At 48.8% G+C, this 26,595-nt stretch overlaps 1 protein-coding gene across 2 annotated transcripts in view; it reads right to left on the bottom strand.

The window, feature by feature from the left end:
* Positions 1-9,390: 9,390 nt before the first annotated feature.
* Positions 9,391-26,595, bottom strand: part of LOC106649742 (plexin-B) — a 28,497-nt gene continuing 11,292 nt past the window's right edge. The window contains exons 2-9 of one of the 2 annotated variants that reach the window (XM_014367331.2): positions 25,450-26,137; positions 21,226-22,154; positions 20,715-21,118; positions 19,521-20,022; positions 17,398-19,410; positions 14,110-15,237; positions 13,287-13,943; positions 9,391-10,896 (exon numbers count right to left, since the gene is read on the bottom strand). In XM_014367331.2, coding sequence (XP_014222817.2) covers positions 10,789-10,896; positions 13,287-13,943; positions 14,110-15,237; positions 17,398-19,410; positions 19,521-20,022; positions 20,715-21,118; positions 21,226-22,154; positions 25,450-25,840 — 6,132 coding nt within the window. In that variant the 5' untranslated portion in view covers positions 25,841-26,137 and the 3' untranslated portion in view covers positions 9,391-10,788. Of the gene's footprint in view, positions 10,897-13,286; positions 13,947-14,109; positions 15,238-17,397; positions 19,411-19,520; positions 20,023-20,714; positions 21,119-21,225; positions 22,155-25,449; positions 26,138-26,595 lie in introns of both variants that reach the window. The other variant, XM_023459321.1, reaches the window with a different exon arrangement.

The raw sequence follows: 26,595 nt of genomic DNA on the forward strand, positions 1-26,595 counted from the left end.
CGCGTCGACTTGGCTTTTTTTCCTTTGCCCCTCGTATACGCGACGCGCCGGGTATCACTTTGCGCCCCGACGACGGTGGCTGGCTGTCTTACCGCTCGAACGGAGCGCGAGGCTTCGCATCGTGTACACACACGCACGCCGGCGAGAACGTCGTTAAGAGAGAGAAAGCTTACAACTCCCGCACGGCTGCCGTTGCAGTGTGTGTGTGTGTGTGCAGTATACACCGTTGAGCCGGGCTATTGCTCCTGGTGGCGGCTTGCGCGCGCGTTTTTATTGGAAACGCTCGACTGGTCGCAGCAGCGAGGAAAGAGGCAACAACGACGACTACTGCGACGACGAGACGTAGAGCAGGAGCCAGCAGCCTCCAGGCTCGGAGCGACAAACAGCCAGTGAGAACGAGCTGAGAGAGAGGAATACTACCAACAACGACGAGCAACAATAGAATATCGCAGCCAGTCGAGATTGCACTCGTGTGGACTGTGCATACACTGACTACTCTCTACTATACTACCTAAAGCTTTTACCTTTTTCCCTTTTCTCTCCCTTTGTCTTTTTTTCTCGATGATGTGTATAGAGCTCGTGCAGAGATCGCGCGTGCACAGACTCGTCGCACTCATAAAACGAGAAGAAAGTAGATTCCAGAAGCTGCCCCGCGCGCGTATATCTCGCGTTTATACTCTACTACTGCGCCTGTGCTCGCTCTCGTATATAACTGCCAGACGGAGACAAAGAATCGCGCGCACAGCGCGGAGGATCAATCGCGTTAATTTTGCTCCCGTAGCGAGAGCTTCAATGAGCCAACTCGCGCGCTGTATATACACACGGAGAGCTGCTGCTGCCTCAATGCCCCGTACTGTCCACGTTAATACAATATACACGCGCGAGCTGGAGCGAGCTTTTGTTTCCTCGATTCCGGCGACGGGGGCGAGGCCAGGCTTAGCGAGAGAGAGAGAGAAAGAGAAAAGCAGCTGTATAGCTGTTTCAAAATTTTTAATTCGCTTATTTCCAGAGAGCTTTTTATTTCGCGCGGGTCCTTTCGAGCGAAAAAGAGAGAATAGCGAAGGAAAGAGAGAAAATAGGTTTGCTATATGCGATACACAAAAGCTCGATGGAGCGCGCGCGCGCGCGCGAGACTAACAAAAGAGGCGAGCGAGGGCCAATCTCGCAAAGCTATCGCTTCATACATACGTATATCGTGTGCCAGCGCGATATAATGCGACGACGACGACGACGACGACGACGAACTCATATCTGCCGTGTACGGCAAGAACGTATAAATATATGACCAACTTTTTGACGGCTCTAATGCCGTACATGCAATAAAAAAGCTCGTCCGCGCGCGACTAAAACCAAGCGCACACACTTTCGAGCGCGGACGACGATAAAAAAGCCCGCCGAGGAGCAAACATCAAACACGATTTATCAATTTTGCCGAGGAGCGCGGATCGACGCGAGAGGTGAGAGCAGCGCGACTTTGTCTCGGCGCTGCAGCTATTTTTACGTATCAGCTGCGAGCAGATATTATATATGCGAAGCCTACGAAGTCTGCAGGAAGATGCAAAGTAGCTGCGCGTTCGCAGCTGGAACGAGGAGCAGCAGCAGCTCTCAGGCTCTCGCGCGCGATGATTTACGCGCGCGCCTCCGCTGCCGAGATAAGAGAGAGAGAAAAAAAAATACGTGCCAAGGAGAGGGATAGTCTAAGTAATTCGTGCGGCTGGCTGCATAAATAATCGGCCGCTGCCAGTGCGTGTGTGTGCGCGGCCCATCGCGCGCGCACACAGCAAATCACTCGAACCGTTAACGACTAATACACCGCGCTCTCCTCGGGACACTCTTGGGGCGCTTTATAAATAGAATATCTCTCGCTATCGAGCAAGGTCTACCATACTCCACTCTGCTTTTGGGATGAGCTTTTAGCTTCTGGAACGAGAGTGAGAGCGCGCCTACGCGTTCCGCAGCGCTGCACTCGCTTGGCCCCGATATGTACTATTAGACTTGGGAGGTCTGGAATTCGCGCCGAGAGAATCGTTCGTTAGGGCCGCTTTTAGCTCCGTCGTGCTCCGTAGTATGTGGCGTATATGGAAGAGAGAAAGAGGAAACGAGTGAGAAAAAAAGAGAGTCACAAGCTCGAGAAAGGGTATAGCTCGAGGAAGGAAAAAATAAGCGGCCGGATAGAATGAAATGAACGTTTAGCTGTACAGCTCGAGGAGTCAAGAGAGTGAGAGAGAGAGAGAGAGCAAGAGGGGAGATTTTCGTCGCTGTAATATATCGGCAATCCTCTTGCTGGGAGCCGGCGCGCGCCTCGAAATGAAAGCCAGCCAGTCTCTATATCTGAAAATCATGAGGGAGGGTGAGCGAGCGGGTGGCACGTGCATTGTCAAGTTTTAATAAATGCACGAGATTCGCTAGGCGTGCGCGTGGCTATATACCTTATACTCTGTTGTTGCTCTATGAGTATAGCTCTATATAGCTCGGCAACTTTCTCGAGAACATATAATAATTCATCATTTTTATCATGAAATATGAATATATAGAAATATATACATAGAAGCTCGCACGCGCGCGCGCGCATATAAACACACACACAAGAGGTAAGAAAGTTTCAAGGGTTTCAGGTGCTCGCTCATATCGTGCTTTTAAGTCGATAACCGAGTTCCATGGGAATGTGTGTGTGCGTGTATGTATGCGTGCAGCAGTTTTTATGCATGATGCATGAATACGATGCACGCAGAACGAGCAGAACGACGCAAACAAAAGAACGAGCGAAAGAAGAAGAAGAAGAAGTAAAAAAAAGGAACCGAGAAAGAGAGGCCGGTCGTGGGGGTGGGAGCTTTCGCTGATTAATTCATCAGTTGGCCGCGCGCGCGTATAAGGGCGGCCGGCCGGCTAGCTACAGGCCTGCTCGGCTCACGGGAGAGCTTGCGCGCAAGCTGACCCCCGCGCACCATCGCGTAATCTCGCACCTTTTTTCTTATCCAGCCGCAGGTATATTGTGGTCGCGGCGGCGGCGGCGGCGCAGGAGGAGGAAAACGGCAGGTAATGAAACGAAAGGCGGTCACACACGACACACGCCAACCTATAAAGCAGGTAAACAGCGCGACGTATATATAAACTCTGTATATAAACTAAATGGGCGCAAACGCGTATGTGTGTGTGTGTGGGTAGGCGTTGCTTAGCCGCGTGCTGCACGATCGAAGTGCTCCGCGCGCACCGAGCGAGAGAAAGAGAGCTTTATACGCGCGGCCACCAGCGTATATATGTATACAGCTCCGGCTCGGCGATACATTAAAGCTCGAAAGCTCGGACGCGCGTATAGAGAGCCGAGGCTAGATTCGCGCATGCTAGCAGCTATTCAAATGTATAAGTAATGGCATATTATAGTGCGAGTCCGTGTATGTGTGTATAAAGCAAATAAATAAATAGACACTAGCGTGTATATGTATACGTGTGAGTTTATGTAGCAAGAGCTGCTACGTTCGAGATGGATTGCGGGCATAAAATCACGCCGCGAGCCATCCAACAAACGCTGACGGCTTTCGGAGCTCTGCACCGTGCTTTGCTTTCTAAGATAGACCGGAGCTGATGTGCTTTTTGAACTTTATAAGGCGCTATACTACTCCGCGTAGGCATTGGCACGCGAGGAGACCGCCCCTGCCATGCAACTCTCTCGCTCGCTCGGCCCGACCTCTTAGCGATATATTTATATACTCCACACAAATAGACTCGATGCAGCTCCGACTCTGCTATAGGCATATAATGTATACGTAACGCGCGCGGGAGCATGTGCGGCGGGTGGGTGGACGACGCTCGGACTCTCGAGATGTCTCGTATGCGACGACGACTGTTACTGTATAGCAGGTATATGGACTCGCTGCTTATAGGCCAACACAACCGAAAGCTATTTCAAAGCGATGCCTCTCTCTCTCTCTCTCGCACTGGCTAACTATACGTGCGACGCCGTTTGCCCATCGTCTTGCTCGTTGTTTTATCTCTAGACCGGCTTTAACCCCCCTCGCCTTCTTACAATTCAAAGGAAGTCCAGTCTTAAATCTTAGTTAAGCACGTAGACTCGGGGGCCAAGGCAGGCGCTACTATTCCTATCTACGTGCTTGCATGTTCTTCTGCGAGCTCGTTCCGGCTTTTGTTTAACTGACCAACAACAACAACAACAGCGGCGGCGGCGGCGGCAACGAGGACGTCGAGGACGACGACGCGGACGACGACACCGGCGATCTACCTATATACGTACATATAGGTATATATGCAGCAGCCGCGCATGCTACCAGCCGTTACCGCTATACCACCGAGGCCTTCGGGGATTTTCCCATTTCGCATTACGTAAGCTCTACCGGACACGACCCTAGCGGCCCTAATACGGAAATGCGTGTCTGGCTCTCTCTCTCTCTCTCTGACTGCTGCGGCTTCCATTGTCTTTCTAGCCATTCTATGAAGAGCCACCACCACGCGGCCTATGAGCAGCGGCGCGCATACATTCGCCCATCTTCCCGCCAAAGATTAGCTAGCAAATGACCTTTACCGCGAATTTCCTAATCGATTGGCCAAAGTACGAAGCACTACTACTCTCGAGCCGCGCGCCAAGTTAACTACCTCGATATCGCCCCCCTGCGCATTATGTGTGCGATCGTTGTTCCAGAAGCTCGCTGCAGCTTGACGAGCAGCCATCGACCTTTGTTACATTACAGGTAGTGTATGCAGATGAATTACGGAACGCCAACTTTACAAATGATTCGAGCCATTTCTTCGGATAAAAGTTTATACGAGTCAATTACGAGAGGCGAAATAGACTTTTGGCAGGTACTCGGGGCTGCTCTATACAGGCTTGGCAGCACGTATATCGGATCGTAAGGCCTGCACGAAAAGCTGATCGAAAATACAAATACACACAACGTGTGCCACCACTTCGTGTTGGCATATTATAGCGACTAGCTGCTGTGCGGTATTGGCGGCGCTGGCAGTGAAAGCAAAAAAAGCATTCGCCTGTTAAATCGATTACAGCTTGCGGAGAATTGCTCGCTTTTTTTTTTCCTCTCTCCTTTTTCTCCTCGCGCGCTCGCTAAGAGCAATATCACATCTGTACCGAGAGAGAGAGAAAAGCTCGCGCGAGAGTTCTGTTTTTCTCTCTCGCTCTCTCTCCATTTGGTTTGGCTTGGTCGGCTTCTTTCTCGGCGCTTGTGTACATAATGCACTGCAGCATGTACAGATACCTAGTAAATGTAGGTGCTACGTATATATTCTATACGATGTATAAAGTGTGTATCGCGCAGAGAGTGAGAGAGAGAGCATTAGTAATGGAAAACGAGAGCGGCGCGCGTTTGACGTTTTATATATATTATAGCGCAGGAGCAGCCGGGCCACGTATCGCGCGATCTGCGTAAAACCCGGAGTGACTAGCGACTTTTCCCTCGCGCAGAATCATCAAAGCAAATGTTTGAGCTGCTGCTGCTGCCTGCCTGCTGCGTGGCTTCTGCTGGTGCAAAAGCTCCCATTGAAATAATTCCTACACGGCAGCAGCCCCTCTCTGTTGGCTGCTACTACGACTACTACTACGTACTACTACTACTACTTTCCGCACACAGCTGGGGGGAAGGGCGGCAAGGGCCGGAGAGAGTTCGCGTAATTTCATCTCGCGCGCGTAATTATAGCGCACCTACTTATTTGAGAAAAGTCGCGAAAGAGCTTGCAAACGTAGGCGCGTATGTGAGTGCGTGTGCGGCCTCGCTAGTTGCCGAGCAGTAGCGAGCGCGCCCATGCAAAATAATGAAATCAAAGACGTGCCACGTACGCACACACACACACGCCAACTCTCTCTCTCTCTGCCTAAGCTCTGACGTGCTCTTATGACGCGCATACGTACGCCTTGGCGTTTTTTATTCTGCCTTTTTTGCTAGCACGCATTCGCGCGTGTCACCCTTTTTGCCGGTCGCGGTCTTGAAAATCGCACTTGCCTTTGACGAAAAAGCTGATGCTTTCGAGCGACCGCTCCAAGCTCGTACGTACTTACATACGTATATATAGAGAGAGAGAGAGGCGTGCAAGCACGATAGCAGCGCGTTACAACGAGCTTTGGCAAACTCGAGCTCTCGTCGTTTCGATCGTTTCTTCCTTCTTCTTATCTGACACGACTAACGACTAACGACCGAAGCAAGCAGCCAACCAACCAACCAACCCGACATCGCAGTCGCCGAGAAAGAGAGCGAGTTTTTGTTTTCGCGTGATTTTCTTCCCGATATATAAGTGCGCTCTGGCGTCGCGCACGACGAGAGGGAAAGAGCAAAGAGAGAGAGAGAAAAGCCAAGGTACAACGACGCGCGCATGACTGAAGATGACGCGGAGAAAGGGATCGCTGACGGCAATAATGTGCTTGCTCCCAACGACGCTGCAAGCGAGCGCGCACGTAGTGAGTAATTACCCCGAACAACGCGAAACGCAAGACCCAGGAGAAATAGAGAAAGATAAAGCGCAAACGCCGAACCCGGACTGAAAACGAACTTGCGCGCAAGAAACGAGACGAAATGAATGAACCTAGTGCCGTGTACCCATACATGTGTGCGAGAGAGACGTGTAATTGGACGAATATTCGATAAGCCTCCGGCAGCCTATGCAACACGTACGGAACACAGTCGAAATGTCGGCTTTTTCTCTCTGCACTATCGCAAGCACCACACCGTCCTAAGCCCGCGGCTAGACTTTCTTTTTCCCCGACCTTCCTCCCTTTTCTTCTCTCTGTCCTTCGTACGCCGAAATAATTATTTGTATAAACGTACATCACTTGTGCAATACTTATCCATGCTCGGAACCATGTTCAATAATACTTGTTACTTATAAATTATGATCAAATCGTGGTGTGAGTGTAAAATTCAACAGAAATAAAACAAGAAAATTTACGAAAAAATCAAAGATAACTCATTTCGTTTATTTAGGACTTTTCAACCATTTTTCGACCGTTTTCATGAAAAAGTTGTCTAATTCATGTTCATATAACAGATTAAATTTCTTAAGAATTAAATAAACATAATAATATCAATAATAATGTACACATTTAGAAATCGAACGTATAATAAAATATTATATACATAATTGTAAATTTCTAGTTCTTGGAGACAATATACAATAGTACGCACTATCAAGACTCTTAAATTAAATGCACATCAGACTCGAGGCTGCGCCAAGTATTGCGAAGTAATAAATAAATTACAAATAAATAATAATAGTAATCTCGCAAATAATATAACTTAAAATAAAACTAATGATTTTAGACAAACGTAGTCATTTACAGGTTGATAGTTGTACAGCAATGTCTTATGGATACACATACACAAATGAAATTACTGACGAGAGGAGAGAGCTTCTGGCGAATATTCGCGTGCTTGCGCATCCGACAAGGCAAACACCAGCCATTGAACTTTACAAAGTGAAAACGAGTTAGGTGTAATATAGCTGCATATGAAGAAAAGAATAATACATGTATATATACATAGACAATGAGAGCAAGAGAGAGATAGAGATAGAGAAAGAGATAGAGTGGGACAGAGAGATATGGTTATGCGTAGTGTATAGATTCGGAAAATTCATTTTTCCCTGCCATTGTGTGTCTGCATATCCGTAAATGGACGGGCGAACTTATGCAAACGCTTTCATATGCGCAGTTATAACGCACAATACGGATGCACATTCACGAACGTGCAGATGTATAGACGTATTAAAGTTGCACATGTATGTATATCCAACGCGAACTCAATCATGAGGCTCCAATGCTGCCGAAGCAAGAGAATGCGTAGGCGCGCAAGGTACGTGTTTTACAACCATTAAACAATAATATATATATCTTTATGTATGTACAATTATAGTCGCGCTCGGTATAATATATATAAAAGTAAAAAAATTAAAGCGTATCTTCGTACAGTCTTGTGTAGCGAATTTTAGTGAATACACATGTGTATATGAATATTGTACAACACACATATACACACTCACACGTATACACATATGCGCGTGTGTAATATTGTAGAGATCACTCGGAACCATACATATAATATATTTCTATGTATATAAACTACTATGTACAATGCAATTCATCCTATTATTTATAATATACATGTATTGTATATATCTTCTGGCCAGGGAGACATGTAGACAAACAACACAGAAGCGCCTATACACATACGTCGCAAATACAGAAAAGAGCGAGAGATATTACTATTCCACGAGTAATGACGGGGGGACGTCCCACGTGCAATATATACGCGCGTGCAGCGTAGGTGAGAGGGTTGCAACGCGCGCGCGCGCGCGCAAGTCCCCGTGGTGCACACAAGGGAATACAATACCCACACACACACATACACACATGCACACACATATATACAAGAAACTTAGGAAAATATCACATGTTCGAAAAAAATGTATCGCGTACATACGTATACACGTATACGGACGTGCATGCGCACATACATTTTCATCTTCTCTTTTTTCTTACTTTCTTCCTGTTTCTAATGAAAAACTGAATTAACGCATGCACCGCAGGGAATAGATAGGAAGGAAGATGAGGAGAAGCACGAAGTAAAATATGGGAGGAGAAAATGTGAGTTTCATATACAGCGGTACATAATATATGTGTGCATATGTATAAATGCGGCACACGCTCATTCAGGTAAATTTTTTTCTCCGTCCTTGTCATCAACGGCAGCACACGCAAAGCTCGCAAGCACGCGCGCGCGCACGGATGCTATTAACGAATGGTTCAGCAGCGTGTAATGTGGTTTTTCTCATACTCTCGGGCTTCTTCGCCGGCGCCGCTGCCGCCTCCGCACGTCAGCTGCGCGCGCGCTAACATTTATATATAAAGGTTCGCACTTGCACTTAAATGCTAGCTCAGTCATCCCCTATATATCACCGTAGCTTACCGTACGCGCATATACGATATACACCGTATAACGCCACTGTATATAAATACACTCGCACTCTCGCTCGCAATTTTACGACTCACACTCTTATAGATACACGTTCTCATTTGCCTTTATTCTCTTACTTCGTGTCTATGTTTTTTTTTTATATAGCTCTGGCTGCCTTTTTTTGTCACAACTCTCTTGCAACGAGATTATAAAATCATCTTCGTTTTTTTCCTATCTAGCGCACTAATACACGATCTGCCCGAGTTTCGTCGAGTGTTCACAAATTTATTTTTAAACTTCATCGTACTATAATTTTTATTCCTTTCACGTATATATAATTTTATATATATATATCTTAATTTTTTCATATCCACGTATAAATTCATTTATAATTTCCATTCATATATAATATAATATAATTTGATATATTTTTATATATTTTGTTATATTCTTATCGACGTACTTAAATATAATTTATATCATCGTTCGTTAATTTATGTATATAATAATATATTTTATAATAACGTGTGTATGCTCATGTCATATCTCATTGAATAATCATAATGAAGATAATAGGCATAGCCACTCGTGCTTCTGGATCACAGACATGCTACTTACTTACTGTGGTGCGATTTCTTATACATATTAAACCTATGTGTAATACGAAATAGTCGCATGCACAGTACGTTGGACACTATAAATAAATGGCTTTTCATTGTTTTTTTTTTTTTTTTTTTTAATTGAAATTTAGCATTTGTATTTTTGCACCGACCCCTTCAACTTTCTGCTACTCGCACGTTGCATTTGCATGTACACAAGAAAGAGAGTGTGAGTGAGAGAGAAAAAAAGAGAGAGAGAGAGAGCATACGCGTTGATACTGCACGTATGCAGTAGTTGGTATCACCGAACTCGTGCTCGCGCAATTAAAAAGAAAAAGTACCCAAGAGATAATATAAAAAACGCCAACACGCACAGAGAAAAATGTTAGTCTGCGTATACGTATACACGTATTGGTCCGTATACAGCAAGGTATGGCAGCAGAGAGCAGCGAGTTAGAGTTCGAGTATCCGTTATGGCGCGCGCGCAATTTGTGCGGGCGTGAAGGCGAAATAAAAAAGCTACGCCACCGAATATCCCTAGTCGTTATCGCGTCCGTTGGCTCTCCAGTAATTAACGTACGTTATATGTGTACACATCTCTCTCTCTCTGCCTCTCTCTCTCTCTCTCTCTCTCTGTCTCTCTTTTTCTTTCTCCTGTCCTCCCTCTCTCTCTCTTGTGAACGCATTTTTTTTTTTGCTCTACTCCCGACGTACTCCCGGCACGCTGCAGCGTGAATTTCGATCCGTATCGATGTACACGTACATTTTTATTTTATCCACAATTATTCATTTTTGACGATGTCACTCGTGCTAGGGGTTTGTTTGACTTATCCGCCTATTTCGCAACGATACGTCGCTAGAGCGTATCTTTGTTTTTCATTGTAACATCACTCCTGTTTCCCTACTTATATAATATATCAAATTTACCAAAGGCTTACCGTGCTCGAACGAAGCTCGAAAGCTCGCTCGACGCCTTGCGTTGTTGTGACGTAAGCAAGGCGAGCGACGACATTTATATATACATTTGACGCAGATTACGGATTATAGACTCGCCACGAGGTATGGACAATGAAGATGGGGAAACACTAGGGAGCGCGTGTGATTGCAATAATGTGGGGGTTGCTTGGTTTATGCGACGTACGTAATTGGCGGCTCGACAATTGAATTGCGGAGGCACTAGTCGGCGGTAGAGCATCGTCGTCTCATCGTCATCGTCATCAGTCGTAAGCGACGATGGCTGCGTCCATGGCCGGATTCAGCGGTTGCTCCTGCAGTTGCTGTCAGCAGGCGCTGGTTTCCTCGCCCTCGAGAGTGCAAGCCACATTTTCGAGCCTGTGAGCCAGGTGCAGCTTGCGGCAAGTCGGATCTGTCTCTAAGACCTCCAGAATCTGAAACATGAACGATAACAATGCCATTTAGAACAAAGTGCATTTCACGAATTGCATAGCCAATTTTACCAAACTACTTTGGCTTAAAATTCTCTTTTTAACTAAAAAATTATTGCCTAATTAAAACTTTCAATAGTCCGCGTCGGCGCATTCGCCGAATATATTCGGCTTTTTCCGGAAATTGTTCATTAAAGCATAATATCTCGAAATTCGTATTAAAAAAAAAAAAAATGATGAAATGAAAGTAGGTATCAGAGTGTCGAAGAAATCCGTTAATAGCGAATCGAAGAGCGGTACTGTGCAGGGCTACGGCAGAGCGGTAACGAGCATACGAGTGGTAGCTACCAATAGAGGAAATTTTTTTCATTATAAGCGCATTCCTATACATCTGACACGCGGCAGCTTTTTCTCGTTACCAAACTCATATTGCACATTGGTTTTATCAATCGATTTTTGTCGAGCCTCCTGTATGGGCGAAAAGAAAGCGGCTTTGGGGGAAATGTGCGAATACAAAGTAGAGGCCACTGCACGGGGTAAAATGTCAAGAGTATGAGAGTGTATGTGCGCATAACATACCCCGTATACATAGGCACACAGTCGGGTATGCATGAATATATGTATTTATAGCATTACACGAGACTCGAGAGAATCGAGGTGAATTTATTGTATTATTTTCTAGCTCATTGGGCGGCTTTTTGCATAAATATAAGAATAAATATAATAATAACGCGGCGGCTAGCTCAGCAGCGAGGGGAGTGAGGGAAGACGTAAATCATAAGTAATTGTGCGCAGGCTACGTCCACGTAGGCTAGAATTGCACATAAATAAATTATGGTGTGTATCACATAACGACTCGAATAACCGGAGGGCATAAATGCATCCATTTCCGTTTTTCATAATAATATAAGCCGGCGCTGCGAAGGCAGCAGCAGCAGCAGCCGCGAGCTGCACGAGCACATAGCTAGGCGCGCGCATGTGCACTCGTGTGGTAAGCGCAGCGCGAGCGAGAGACCGAGAGAGCCCACTTGAGAATAAAATCTCCGAGGGAAAAATAAAGAGGCACACGCACAAATTAAAAATATCGAGAAAACACTTGGCGAATATAATGCCAGCGGCACGAACTCTCCACGGCAGCGGCAGCGGCGGCGGCCCGTGCACACGAGCTCGCGAAACTAGCAATACCATTCTGTTACTCTTTTAATTATGATATCTTTATACGCGCGTGCATGGAGCACCCCCTCGGCCCTCCTGCTTCCCCTCAGCGCGCGCGAGCACACACACACATGCTGTTACACCCACCCATACGCGCGCACACGAACGAGAGTGTGTACTTTAATAAATGAAGTTTTAGCCAGCGCACCGCTGCCGCCTGTGCTACGAAAATAATCAATGCGCAACGTTTTTGCACGGCGCGCATATTATAAATTTTCACGTGTGTACGACTAATTAAGCTGCTCCTCGCGTGTTATTAATTTATCGTAAGATAAATCTCTTCGATGCTCTCGCGCACTTTTTTGCCTAGAACGAATTGGCATATGGCGCTACAAATAAGCCAAGAATCGAGACGAATAACTTATCCTTCGTGCGACCGATTGCGTGCTCGCTTCGAATTATTCATCGCTCTCGAAGAATTTTCATTTCGACAGTTTCTCGCGTCGTTTCAAATTGTTCGACACACCTGCGCATGTACGTCTTGCCGAGGCCTGAACTCGTGAAAAATTAATAATATTCTTGCGTCTCTTGCTCTCGTGCGTGCAGTGCGGAGTGCGCGCGAGACGATTTTTAATCCTTGCGTGATCTAATAGAATCGTCGAGGAACTGCTAAATTTTCTTTAATGAAGCAAAAAGTCATTAACACGCATCGTAGACATCGTTATTTCGCAACATTTTTTTAATCGCTATCCATTAAAACATTGAAAATGGTGCTTTTTACCTTCCAAATTGCACCTGCACGGCCTATAACATTATGCCTGTTAAAAAGTGCGACGCGCTACACGAGTACCGGATGTAATTTGGTTACATCATTAAGACCGTTCAAAGAAAAACTTACGAAAATTAATTGCGCTCGCAGAAATAAGCAATTGATGTGCACCAACTTGCGCATAAGGGCTTGGGTTTGTTTAAACGCGGTAAATTATAGTCATCGACGCGTTCACCGAATCGATTTCATTACTACGTAGTAAATCCAAAATAGAAATGGGAGCGTAGAGACGAGGAGAGAGAGAGAGAGAGAAAATTTGCATGAGCTCAAGGAGCTGAACAAAAGCCTACTCTGGAATCTCTATACCATACTGAGAATCTCAGTACACTCAATTAAGCTGCAGGCAAAGCATAAAACAACAAGTAGGAGTACAAAATACTGGCAACAGCAATATTGTAATGACACTCACCGTTCCATAGTACTTGCCGACGTAGATGTAAAGCTCCTTGAGGGCCGCTATGACATCGAACTCGTTGGCGTGCGACGCGCTCAATTGTTGCATGGTACTGGACATCTCTTGGTCGGTGATGAGCGGCAACCTCTGTACCTCCGAGTAAAATCGACCGACTTTCTCGCGATAGTGAGGTATGTCCTTGGCGAAGAGCAGTTTGTTCGAAGGCGAGTCCTTGCCAAGCCGGTGCTCGCTGGTCGAGCAAGCATCCATGAACGTCTGAGCGATGACGGACAGGCTCGAGTCGACCGTCGGCGATTTGTTTATGTCGAACATGAAGTCTGGGTTTTTGATGAAATTCACCCAGAAGCGTAGAGGCAGACTGTTGGACTTCCAAGCATGGGGCACTTCAGGATCGAGTATCTGGTGCTTGGCTGCGGCATCGTCGAGCAAGTCGAAGAGCCATTTAATTGAGCTCGGCAGTGCTTCGTTGGCAGTTAATATCGTATTGAAAAAGTCATCGACAAACTTTTGGACGGTACCCTTGGTCGACAATAGCCTCGTCAGAAAAATTTCCGGTATTGCCTTGTGCGTGCGTTCTGGATGGAGACCCGGTGGCACTTTGCCACTTGCATAACCCATCGATCCGTAGTGAACTTCGTCAACTGGTCTCACCTGCTTTGACATACGTATAAACCATTAAACTATGTACTACTTCAATAAGGTGAAAAGTTCTGATAATATTCTACAAAAATATTGAAACGCGATAATTGAAAGTCAAATTCAGAAATTTGTTAACGAATTACTTGAAATACTTTTACGAAGATAAACAATAGCTTACCAAATGATATAGTCTATGAGAGGATGCATGAGTGACGTCAACGTCACCGTTGGCAATGATCATTGGCGGCGAGTGTTGGGTATCAAAGTAGATGCCGCTTCCAGGTGGAGCATACATAGGCGCCGACGGACTAATGAGCTGATGATGATGGTGAGGGTGGCTAGGGGTCGTTGGCGCAATATGCACGTTGGAGCAATGCCTCGAGTACTGCTGGGCAATTTGCGCCAGCGGATGCTGCTGATGCAAGCTCTTGGTGCAGGTATGGCAAGGTTGCTTGCTCGACAGGACGAAGCTGTCATTTTGGCGGGGTATGAGCGACATAACGGCTGACTCCTTGACGCCGTAATGAGCGAGCGTGTTGATTTTTTTCCAGTCGCCGCAGCACTTGGTCGTGAGATCCTCGTCCTGGAGCGTGAGATGACCTCCGCGACCGTGTCGCCACTCGAGATCGACCTCGTGAACCGAGGGCCTCATGGAGAAGGGCGTGTTTTTGTACAGGGCATCGAGTATTTTGGACTTGACTTGGCTTATGGTGTCGCAATCGAGGACCTTGCATTGTATCTTCTCATCGAGGTCATCTTGAACGACGTGCAGACTGACGAGCTGATGATCTATCTGCTCGCGCAGAAGCCGCTCCTCCGACAAGGAATATCGCGCGTCGTGGCTGAAGGCGTCCACCGGGCCTTTTTCAATTTGGTGCTTGATGGCCTTGTAGAGAAGGAAAAGAGACGATCCTGCGTAATCTTTGAGGTAGTTGTACATACAGAGGGCCATCCAGTTGGTGAGCATTTTTTCGACCACGGACTCGGTGCGCCTGAGCATGAGCTGGGGATGCTTCGTGTTGACGGATTTGTCGATGAGCCTCAGCAACAGATTCATCAGTATGTCCGTGGCGTACTCCATCTTGTCCATGAGGACGATCATGAGCAGCGAGGCGACGTTCACCTTGTCGCGTATGTTGAAGTCCGGCTGGGCCTCGAGGGTCTCGATGAAGGCGAGCACGAAGCACTTGTTGTTGACGAGGTGCTCGAATTGCTGCATGGCCGCGTCGTAGTTGGTGCGGGGCACGTTGGTGCGCGAGCGAGGGTCGTTCAGGATCGGATGGTCGATCACTCCCGGGAAGAAGACCTACAACAGAATAACGAAGCGCAACGATGTACAGTCGAGCGTCGACCGATAATAGACTTGGCTCCCCTCGCGTCGCCGTCCCCCCTTTTCGCAATGCGACGTAGTGTGCGCGCGACTTACGCGCGCCACGAGCTTCTCCGATACATGTCCGGTGAGATTTTCTTTCCTGGAATAACCGCTCAAAGTATTGCCTTACGGCCGTTCGGTGGGCAACAGCAGCAGCAAGAATAACAGCGAGCAGCCGGCAGTCTATCCGTGCTAAAGAGCTGCGTCTAGCCCGTTATCCGTGCTACGAGCTATCTGAATGTTTAAGCTCCTCAATTATGTAAGTAGCCAAGTTACGGAGCCGTTCGTTGTCAATTCTATTACATGTGAAATATCGATATTACACCGACTCGGCTGCGAGTGAGCTGTTAATAAAATTGCCATATCGCTCGAAAGTACGGCTAGAAAGAATCGACCGAACTTACAACCGAGCAAGCGAGCCAGTCTCACGTGAAAGAAACCTTCAAAATTTACTCGCGTGTATTATTAATCAACGACCAGTGTATTGATTTCAGAAATAAAAATACGCTTCTGCCTTGGAAAAAGCTTGCATATTGCACACGAATTCGCAAGAAATTTAATATCGTCTGATTGAATTGATTCATTATTTCAATTACAAATAATTGATTGCGGTTGCTTCTCGCAATGAAGTGAGCTGGCCAGCTGTCAATCAAAGCCCTTCAACGATGCTTTTTTCCTCGTTTGTTTACGGCAGCGCCTCAACATGTTAGCAGTTTTAAATAAACCAAAAAAAAATCGACTTTAGCTCTCGCAGAAAAAGGAATATTCGTATTTTTCAACTCCAAATTAAGCGTAGTCGAGCTACCCGGCCAGCTGCTTAATTTACACGCATTCCGTTTTCGTACTTTGGTACTTTTGCTCGCGATCATTTATAAAATTTTGATGAGGGCTTTGATGGAAAAACTTTTGATCGGAAATGCAGAACTTTGCGCAAAATTTCCTCGACGCGTTATAACTCGCATGATCGTTGCACTTGCACAACAAAATATTCACGAAAAGTCAACTAGATTATGTGTTTTCCAGCAGCGAGCTCGCGCGTACACTCGGTCGCATACGAGCATGTATCGGGAGAGCCGGCGACACAGAGCTCGGATAGTCTGCAGAGGTGTTCGGTCGCTGCTCGCGTATACATGAAGCTTTAATGCCTAGAAAGGCTGTGCGCACCGAGAGAAAAACTCCGGCAGAGTATTTTTTAGCGTTGTTTCGAAAGCCGCTTAGCTCGGAGCATCGAGCAGGCGTCAACCACTTGAGCGAGACGACATTGTATACAAAAAGGCTATTCAGAAATGCGATATCAACATCAATGAGCTTTCATGCAATTAAAGTCTCTATATAGAATCTGACCTTGACGAATCACTCATCGATAATCCGAGCAAAAAGACGCGTTTGTGTGTTCGCTACAGCGGCGTTCTTGTTTTTCCTTTTCACTTTGCAGCCTTATCATCGCGTCATTTTCCACGTTGTGGACCGTGCTTTTTTTTAATTAAAGTACGCGGTGTTATCTTGCTTAATCTTGTAAAGCGATGCACTCTCTTCTTTGGGGCTCAAAAATGATTGTAATACGGGGGTTTTTTTTCGCTAACACATAAGACCGTCTAAGCACGGAGAAAGCAAGTATAAGCGCAAGCGAGCGCGCGATTATTAAAATAACGTTACCGGAATTTATTTTTTGAAATACGTTACGTTCCCTGTGTGCGTATGTGCATTGGGCAACGGATAATTTTGCGCAGAAAACTCGTTACACGTTTTCCCCCCGTGCGAGCTTTTATGCGGTGTACGCGGGAGCGCGCGAGAGGTAACGTAGCCTCGGGGCAAAACTCAAATTCACAATCTCCGCTTTGCGGTTAAAAAGCATGTTTCCCCATACTATGCGCGGGGTCTCGTTTCCCAGCTCATATATGAAAGTTGACGTTGAATTTACCTTTATTCGCGAGTTTATATTCTCTGCTGAATAATTTCGTATTATTAAATTCCATCCCTTGGTACAATTGTTTCGAGCTTTCGGAACAAGTCGAAAACGAATCGTGGGCTAGGCCAGAGTATTGCGGACGGGGAGCCAAGGGAAACTAGCGCTGTTTCATGTGGTCCACTCACCTTCATGATGTAATTCTTGTGATCCAAGGTTGGTATACCCGAGGACTCGAGATCGGCCGTGAGGTCAGTCATGTCGGTCTGCAGCTCGGCGAAGGCCTGTTTACACTCCATCCTGACGTTGCTTTCGAGGGTGTCCATCTGAATCTGGATTCGCTTGTACTCGCGCTCGGCTTGCGTACTTTTGCGTCTGTACACAATTAGCACTATGACAAACACGAAGATGAGACCGAAAGTTCCGGCGGCGATGCCCGCTATTGCTTCCGGTGGAATGGGATACGACTTTATCAGATCGTAGTGTAGATAGCCAATCGGGAAGCGCAGATTTCGTCCAAAGCGCACGACAACGAGCGGCAGTCCCTGATCCGTTCTGTAGCCGAGCTCATCCGTACCAGCGGGTTGCTGCTCTGGCGGTGTACAGACCAGCTGCGTCAGAGCCAGCGATGTCACGTTGCACGGCTGCGATCCTACGCTTACACTCACGTCCGACTCGTCACTGGCAAAGTTTAGATTTTCACCTTCGATCACTAATGTGTCACCTTTGTAAAGCTTGATGTTGCGCGGAAACGGAGTAATCTTTGGATCTTCGACGTAAACGAGCCGAACCCTCAGTGGCTGTCCCGGTTGCTTGTCGAGCTCGCGTACCGTATCAACGGCGTCCATGAGAAATCCGATCTTCAGACCTAGACCGGACTCCTTGCGCTGCAGCGATCGTCTCCTTCTTCTTCGGGACTGATGCAACTTTTGCTGTTGTTGTTTCAGTTGTAGCTGTTGGTCGAGGAGACTGCGGTAACGAGCTGCAATGCTGGGACTTGGACACTCCATTTGTGAGGGATTTAAAACAGTACACGCGGTGCGATTCACCGGCATAGTATCCTTATCGAGATAGACGATCATCTCAGGTCGTTGGATAGTATCGAGGTTGGTGCCATGTACTGTGATCATTCTTCCACCCGACGCAAAGCTACTAAGCGGTTTGATGTCCATGATAGTCGGGTCGTGCGTGTAATTAAAAGGATTGAGATCGAGAGTTCGGTTGGCTCCGTCGATGCTGAGTGTGAGCCTTGACACACGGCGTACTCTTCCCGAGCGACTGGTCAAGCAAGTGACTCGTCGACTGGTCGCCTGATTGACGTCCACGAGACAGGGTAGTTCGTCGAGGTAAGCCGCAATGGTCGTACCGATGTTTAGATGTTCGCCGCTTATAGCCAAACGCGTACCTCCACTCTGCGGCCCCACGTTCGGATAGAGACTGCTCAAACGTACATCCTTGTAGCTGAAATGTATGGAGCTACGGGTGTAGCCGGCTTGATTGCCGACAATGACGGGGGCTTCGTCGGTGGCCGGGTGCTGACTCGTACGACACACAATTCGTACGGAGATTTCGTAATCGACGAGAGTGCAGGACGCATTACCGATGAGAATCTTGCCAGCCACATCGCTCTGGCGCAAGCCGAGATTGCTGCCCTCAATAGTGACAAGAGTGTTACCTTCGATCGGTCCGCTCAGTGGCCGAATCATGTCGATTCTCGGCTTTGGACATTCGCTGAACGCGGCGTTGAGGCAAGAATGCCGATAGACGCAGCTGTTGCTGCACCACGTGCACTCGAAGTGTCGCTCTCGCGTGACGCACAACGAGCAGTCGGCGTGCTCTCGGTGGGAGCCCAGCACTTCGCACTTGTACAGGATTATGGTCGTACGATCCACGTAATGATTGCCGTTCCACATGACCATGACTTCGGCCTCGTACTGTCCGGTGTGCGCCTCGTACGAGTATCCCGTCTTGTCGCACACGATGTATCGACTGCTGTCGACTCGAGCTTGTACCCTCAGCTGGGCACCCTCCATCTTCACGTAGCACTGGAAGCCCGTGTGCCCCACCTGGGGATGCGGCAGATTTTCCACCTCGAGACTGATTTCTTTGGGTACGTTATTCGGTAGCATCAGCGGTTTTTGACGTCGCACGAAGCGCGGGCAGTATTGAGCACCGTGCGCAGCTAGATTAGGCGATACACTCTGGAACAACATAAAAAAAATGCAAATGAATTCCCCCTGCTCTTTTTTTTATCTTTCTCATCGAAATGCGGACTTTGAAAAGAAAAGTGAAATTGAAAAAAAATACTCACATTTTCGCTGGATATGATGGTCCCTTGGCATTCGGTGGTATTGTGAGTACACTTGTTATCGTAGATGCACCAGCTGCAGGCCCATTGCGCTTTGACGCAGTCGGTACAGATGGTGTGTCGCGAGCAGTCGAAGTAGGCAAAGTTGCGCGACACAAAGTCTTTGTTGGTCTCGCTGGATCGCACCGACAGCGGCACGTTGACGTGATCGGCGTCCTTGGGAATGTTGGGCCTGAAGTAGATGGGCGGCGTCGGGCAGGACAGTCCGTTGGCCGTCATGAGAGCGTCGATGGGGTCGGCGCTGCCGAAGACGCACTTGTACTTGGCTCCGATCGGCAGCTCGGGCAGCGTCCTGATGGTCAGCTGGACCGTGGTCATCTGCTTGATGGGTATGCGATCGGGCAGAACCTGCTCGAAGTCGATGCACTGCTGTCCCGTGCCGAGGCCCAGCCATCGAGGACTGCTTCGATTGGCCGCTTTTTGGCAGTCTCGTCGCACCGTGCACCTGCAAAAGCCCATGAAATATGATGTTTGCGATCGAGTAAAAGCCCGCGGACCGCAGTAAACTCGTTGCGGCTGTCGCAGAGTGGGGAAGGCCGGTGTGTCGGTATATGTATAGGAAAAACTCGAGTTTCGATTGATGAAGCGAGCATATCTGCCTCGCGTATCTGTTTGCTCACGCGTGGAGGAGCCCTGGCTTCGTGCGCACACGCGACTATGCATATTCATGCGATTGAAACAAATCAATTTGCATTTCCGGCCGAGACTTTTATCGATTTTCAACGACGCGCGCCGCGCTCCAACATCGTGCGTCGGCAAAAGTTATGCGCGCGCGTAGGTATTTTACGCATTTATATAAATTTGCACGTTCGCATAAGTGCAGAAGCATCGGACCGGTCATGTGCGTACTTTTCGCGTGTCATAAATTCCATGAAAAAGTGGTGCGTCGGATAGACGCTATATACTACCTATATGGAGCGCACGAGGCGCTCGTTCGTTCGTGTGTGTGTGTCTATGTGTATGTGTGTAGGTATATATATGGAGTGATAAAACTTTGTCGGCGGCGGCGTGCGCGCTCGCTCGCGAGCGGATCGTGAGCCATCGCATAAATCGTTCAATTTAGTCGCCAGTACACGCTCGGCGGTATATATACGGCCCCGGCGAGCCTCATCATTTTCCATGAGTGAAGGTACTTACCGCTTTTCCAAGGAGCACCAGCCGCAATAAGGATCACCGGCAGCGAGGCAGCTATTGCAGTTCGTGTAACTGTTGCAATGTTGCACCTGAATCTTGGAGATCCGAGAGGTCGAGAGAACGTAGAGGTAGTCGCCGCGCGGCGCTATCGTCGTGTCCGGCAGGATCTTGTTGCCCTTGTCCACGACTATGCTCTCGTAGAGCGACGCTTCCGAGGCGTGCAGCAAGACCTTCTTGATGCTGCCGTCTTCCGTGCCCAGGAAGGCCACCGTGTGACTCTCCGTATTAGCCAGCGTTATCGACGTGACGAAAGTGTCTGGGAAATGAAGAACGGATTTCGCCTCGATCGGCGACACGCCGGATATTTTTAGGCCGACTTCACAAAAGTCTCGTATGTTTCCAGTTTTCTGTAATGAAAATAAACGCGTACGCCCAGGCGCGTTATCGAGATTAATAAAGAAAACAAAAATCACTTGGAGCAACGAGTAAAGGACGAGAAGGGGAATGAACTTACGCCCGCCTGTGGACAAGCGCCATCTTCCAAGGGCCCGCTGATGTAGCCCATATTTCTGTACTTGATGCTTCCGTTGAAGCACATGTGTATGTTCTCGTCGAACTTGTTCTGTATCTCTTGCAGACTGTAAACGCAGATGGCGGACTTGGGCTGGGGCTCGTTGGTGATGCCCTTGCTGGGCGAGAAGCTGGCGACGAAGACGGGCGCCCCGACGGCTATGCCGAGTTGGGCGGCCAGGTCGCTGCCGGCCGGCGCAATTTTGGCGTCCTGCACGAGCTTGTAGGACTCGTTGCGCAGCGCGGCGGCCTCGACGTTGCACTGGAGCGTGACCTCGGTGTAGCTGTCGTAGTTCGGGTCGGTGATGCAGCTGCGCGCCACCCTCGATATGTAGCCGAGCTCCTCCTCCTCCGGGAGGAAGGACTGCTTCTGCACGAGGACGAAGTAGGCGTAGTCGCTGGCGTTGAAGCCGTAGACGTACTTGACGAGGAAGTGGTCGCGATACTTGACGTCGATGTCGAGCTTGGACTGCTTATTGAAGCCGTACTCGGCGAACTCGAGGGTGTCGAGTCGGCGGCTCGATATGGCCGGCACGTCGTGTCGGTACTCGGCGTTGTTCGTGAACGTCGTGCCGACGTAGAGGACGTTGGACTTCTCCCAGGACTGGTAGCGCTCGGGCCCGATGAAGGCGTAGGTGGACGAGCTGTCGTCGTTGGCCGCCACGCCGAAGGCGAAGTACTCGGGCTTGGCGGTGATGTTGGACATGCGGCGCTTCTCGCAGGCGCCCTGCATCACCGAGCCGCATACGATGAGGCTGCGCGTCTCGTAGTCCGCCACCAGGATCTTGTTGACGTTGTCCGTCGCCTGAGTCTCGACGTCGAGGCTCGAGGGACAACCGCTCGCGTGGCATTCCGGACTGTCCTCCTTCGGACCTGCGAGCAAAAAATAAGCGAAACATAATCTCACGATCCGTAATTGCAGTGTGTGCGCACACAGCTCTGCTGCTGCGATCCGGTCGAATAAATTCAAACGCGGAGTATTATATCATATTTGCCAACGAAACTGGATGAAAACGGAAAGGCAGAAAAGCGACGTTTGCGCGCCAAAAGTCTAAATTGGCTGCTTCGTGAATAGAAGCGAGGTAGGTGACGCTTTGGACGTGCGAATTAGCCCGTGATGGCTGATTGTTAGGCCCTCCGAGCGAGGAGGGCGGCGGACGGGCAAGGCACACGGATATATAAGCCAATATTCGCTAGGATCAGTATTGTACGAGTTGCCGAGCGAGCAAGCGAGAGATAGAGAGAGAGAGAGAGAGAAAAGCCGATGGTCGGGGGCACGCCGGGCTGCAGTAGCAGCGGGTGGCAGCGAGCGCTCGATATATCTACGAGCGAAGCGCGCGATTACTTATTAATTTCAAATTTAGCCCCGGCAACGAAGCGCTGATTCTGCCGTATATATCTTTTGTTTGTTATGGATGCGCGCGCGCGCGAGCTTAAAGCTCGCGAACGAATAGTTATATATATATGGCGCAGCTCCGGCATAACTACTCATTATTTATTCGCTGGCAAATCATATACTATATAGACGTAAGCTCGGGCGCGCGATTCAGTTTGTAAGCGCACGTAGATGTACGCGTGCGCGCGCGAGTGTGCATTATATAATGTGTGCCGCTCCGTGATCGTACTACAAGGGCTGTGTATTATCGAGCAGTAGCAGCAACAGGGAGCAACTACTGCCTGCAGAGAGAAAGAGAGAGGGTGTTTAATCGGGCGAAAAATCGCGAATGTGCATCCACCTTATAATAAGCAGCCTACATATGTGTACGTAGCTTACTTGCGTGTATATTGTATATATACATTATTGAGTGCGCGCACGTGATGCACAAGTATTCGGCTTAATCAGAGGCTGCTTGACTTGTCAAAAAGTAAGCAAGTGTGAGTAAGTTTCGGGGCCGCGACGTGCAGCGGCTTGCTCGCGCGAATCTTGGCCCGTTCCAAGAGTGCCGTATACGTGGAGAATATGTATATGCACAATGGTCGGGCTCGCGTGGCCAGGAGAGCGAGAGAAGATGGATAGAGAAAGCTGACGAGCCAAAGAGAAGAGCGAAGCTGACGAAGAGCGAGAGCAATAGCGGAGGAGGCAAGAGGAGGGGAGAGAGCGAGAGAGAGGAATAGCTTTTAATTGATTTATGGACTTGTTAAGGCGACAGGCCTCTGCTCGTACACGACGTGTGATACGTGCAGAATATACACGGTGAACGACCTCGTATTCAAGCTCATCGCCGCGCGCGCGTACCGCAAGCCTGTACTGTAGCAGCAGCTCTGTGATCTCTATGCGCGCACATCTCGTACGTACACATAGCACGCGCGTAATATATACACCGTGAAGGTTTATTTTTACACGGATTCGGAGCGTGTATTAGGCATAATACGCGAGCTGTCACGAGCCACAGCTCTACGTCAATTTTTGACGAAACCTCACGCATCAAGGCGCTGGATGAGGCCAAGCCGCTCGCTCGCGCGCCCGAAAAATGACTATTTTTTTTTATTTTGACTTTGCTTTGATTTGCTTTCAAATGACGAATGTCGAACACGAAAACGAACACGTGTAAGCGCGATGTAATGCCCGTGTTCTCAGGCCAAAGAATGTCCAAATATCGATGTCATGATTTCGGATCTCAGTCAGGCAGGCGGGCAGGCAGGCAGGCAGGGAGAGATTTTGCATATCATCGAGCGGCTGATCCCGACCGTGGAGTGCAGAAACCCATACGTAAGCTCGCCATGGCCAATACCTTAATACCAAAGTCGATCACACGTATACACCGATCGGGCATGTAGGCGAAATATTTTAAATATATAGAAGCGAGCGGCGATGGTATCTCACGGACACATGCGAGCGCGAGTCGAACGATATAGGCGATACGTCGCCGCAACACAACAACAATACGATCCGTCACGGCCGACGAAGAAGATGGGAGGCGCTCGCGCCCGACGGGACTGTATCAGCATCGGGGAATCGCATCGTGTATAGAATCGTGCGCCCGTGTGCCGCGATTATTATTCAAAGATCAATGCGCTTTGGCAAATGTGGGTGCGCCTCACGCTGCGAGTGTGTATATACGCGAGCGACACAGAAAGAGAGAGAAAGAGAGAGAGAGAGAGAGAGAAAAAATTTCTTTTGCTGCTACATGTCCCCTGCTGCTGCTGCTGCTGCTGCTGCTGCTGCCGCTACTGCGCTCCCTCACTGCTGCGTAGTATATAACTGCTCCTTCGTTTAAGGCTGCTGCACGTGAAATAAAACTACAAGATCGACGGGGATGACAAGGACGACGCCATTATACTTTGCCCTCGCAGTAAATGGAATTTCGCCATCGATCGTCTCGTCGGCTGCGCGGGAGCGTGTGTGTGTATGTGCGTGTGCACAGAGCAGCAGCAGCAGCACAGGTGGAGCAGCCAATGCTATATACGTGTGCGAGCAAGGCAGTAGCAGGGAAAGGGCCAGCGCAGATAAATTTCCGATTTTTATTATTCCGAGCAACTAATTGCCGCCACGCACATGTCCGGGTGGCCAGCCGCCACCGCCGCCGTGGAGCAAGCGAGTATTGATTGAATATTCGCGCGCGCGAGACTAATGGATGATTCGAGGTAAACGATCGCAGTTGCACAGTGTCTCTCTATACTATACATAACGTCTGTGCGTGTGTACGCGCACACATACGGCCCCCCTATATAGTATATGACAAGCCGTGTAACGCACACAACGCGCGTATTCCGATATTACATCGCACGCATGTTGCGCGCGTGTATCAATCCGTCCGCGCCCCGCGGTGAGCGTATTTTTGATCGACAGGCAAATCAAAAGAATCAAGACGATCGCGCTTATTCGAACGATGATGGAGTGTTATATGTTAAAACAACCGTTAAGTCGGCGGATTAACGGACTTGTACATAGCACACAACGCGTATATTGCTTGTACATACGTAGCCGCCGCCGCCGCCGCCACCGCCATCGTCGTCGTTAGTGTGTGCGCGCTTGGCTCTTGTCGCACGCAGCAGCAGCGGCTTATAACATACACATGCATGTGCGCTTCGAGCATGCATAAGAAGGCTTTCAAGCCACAGCGGCGGATTAGATAATCGATGCACGTTTCGCTCTACGAAGAGAGGTAAAGAGAGAGACAGAGACAGAGAGAGAATGTAAAAGAGCTATATATTACTGTATACTGACCAGTGACGACGACCTCCTCGAGCTCGAGATTGGCGTCGAGCTTGATGAGGCGATTAACCGCACCAGCGAACAGCTGACCGGTCTTGGAATCCAGCACCAGATGATTGAAGCGCAGAGGACCCGGCCCCGTGGAGTTGCCGCTGCTGCTGCTGCTGCTGCCCATGTCCAGCTGCTTCTGGCCGGCTCTAACTCGTTCCGACGGGAACTGGCCGACTACCGGCTGCGGTACCAGTAATTCCGTCGACGTGGGTTGCTTCGTGCTCTCCTCCTGGGCTCGCACTGCTTGATGCTGCAGCAGCAGCAGCAGACTGGACAGCACGAACAGCAGCCAGACGCGCTGCAATCGGGGCGGTGGAGGCACCTGTGGTTGTCCTCTTGATATCACGGCCATGGCGATGTGTGTGGCGGTGATTCGGTTTGCTCCGGGTATCGAGAGACAGGGTGGAATCGGAGATTCGAGACTGCTTAGAGAGGAAGAGGAGAAAGCGAGTGACTAGCTCTGTCCAGGCACGCTGGACTGGCTGCCAAGACTATTTTGCAGAAAGGACCGAGTTTGAGTGTGTGAGTATGTGTGTCGAGGAGGACAGGAAAAGGGTCCGAGGTCTGTAAGCCTCAGCCGGCCATGCAATCCGGACGCAGTTCCTCGTTCATTGCTCCTTAGTTGAGTCGTTCAGCTTCTCTTGGCCAACTGAAACAGAGGCAAGACAAAAGACATCGATTAGTCGGCTATTCAACCTTGCCACTCATTATGGAAATATATATCATCGGGATTGTGTTCAATTACAGTTCGGAGCTCGCTCCGATCTGTGGCCGGAGATCAAAGCGAGATACACAGCAGTTACGGTACGGTAACACACGCAATCAAAGCATCAAGTCCGCGACTTTCTCTCGGTGCTCTGTGCGCGCGGAGTATACGGAGACTTTTACAAACGAACGAGTAATATGTTTTGTATACAGAAGTGGCGGAGAGGTGGAGTTGGGAGCGTCGAACGAGGTATTAGTCGCGCGCGCGCGCTCGCCTACCTATATTACGCGCGCGAGAACATTGTTATTTTTCCGGGCCGCGGCGCACTGTGTAGAGCTCGCAGCTCTTCTGTCTCTCGCGTTCTGGCACTCTCACATTAGTCACGAGGGCGATAGACATCT

The sequence above is a fragment of the Trichogramma pretiosum genome, unplaced genomic scaffold (assembly GCF_000599845.2).
Source record: "Trichogramma pretiosum strain Unisexual culture from Peru unplaced genomic scaffold, Tpre_2.0 scaffold44, whole genome shotgun sequence".
NCBI lineage: Eukaryota > Metazoa > Arthropoda > Insecta > Hymenoptera > Trichogrammatidae > Trichogramma > Trichogramma pretiosum.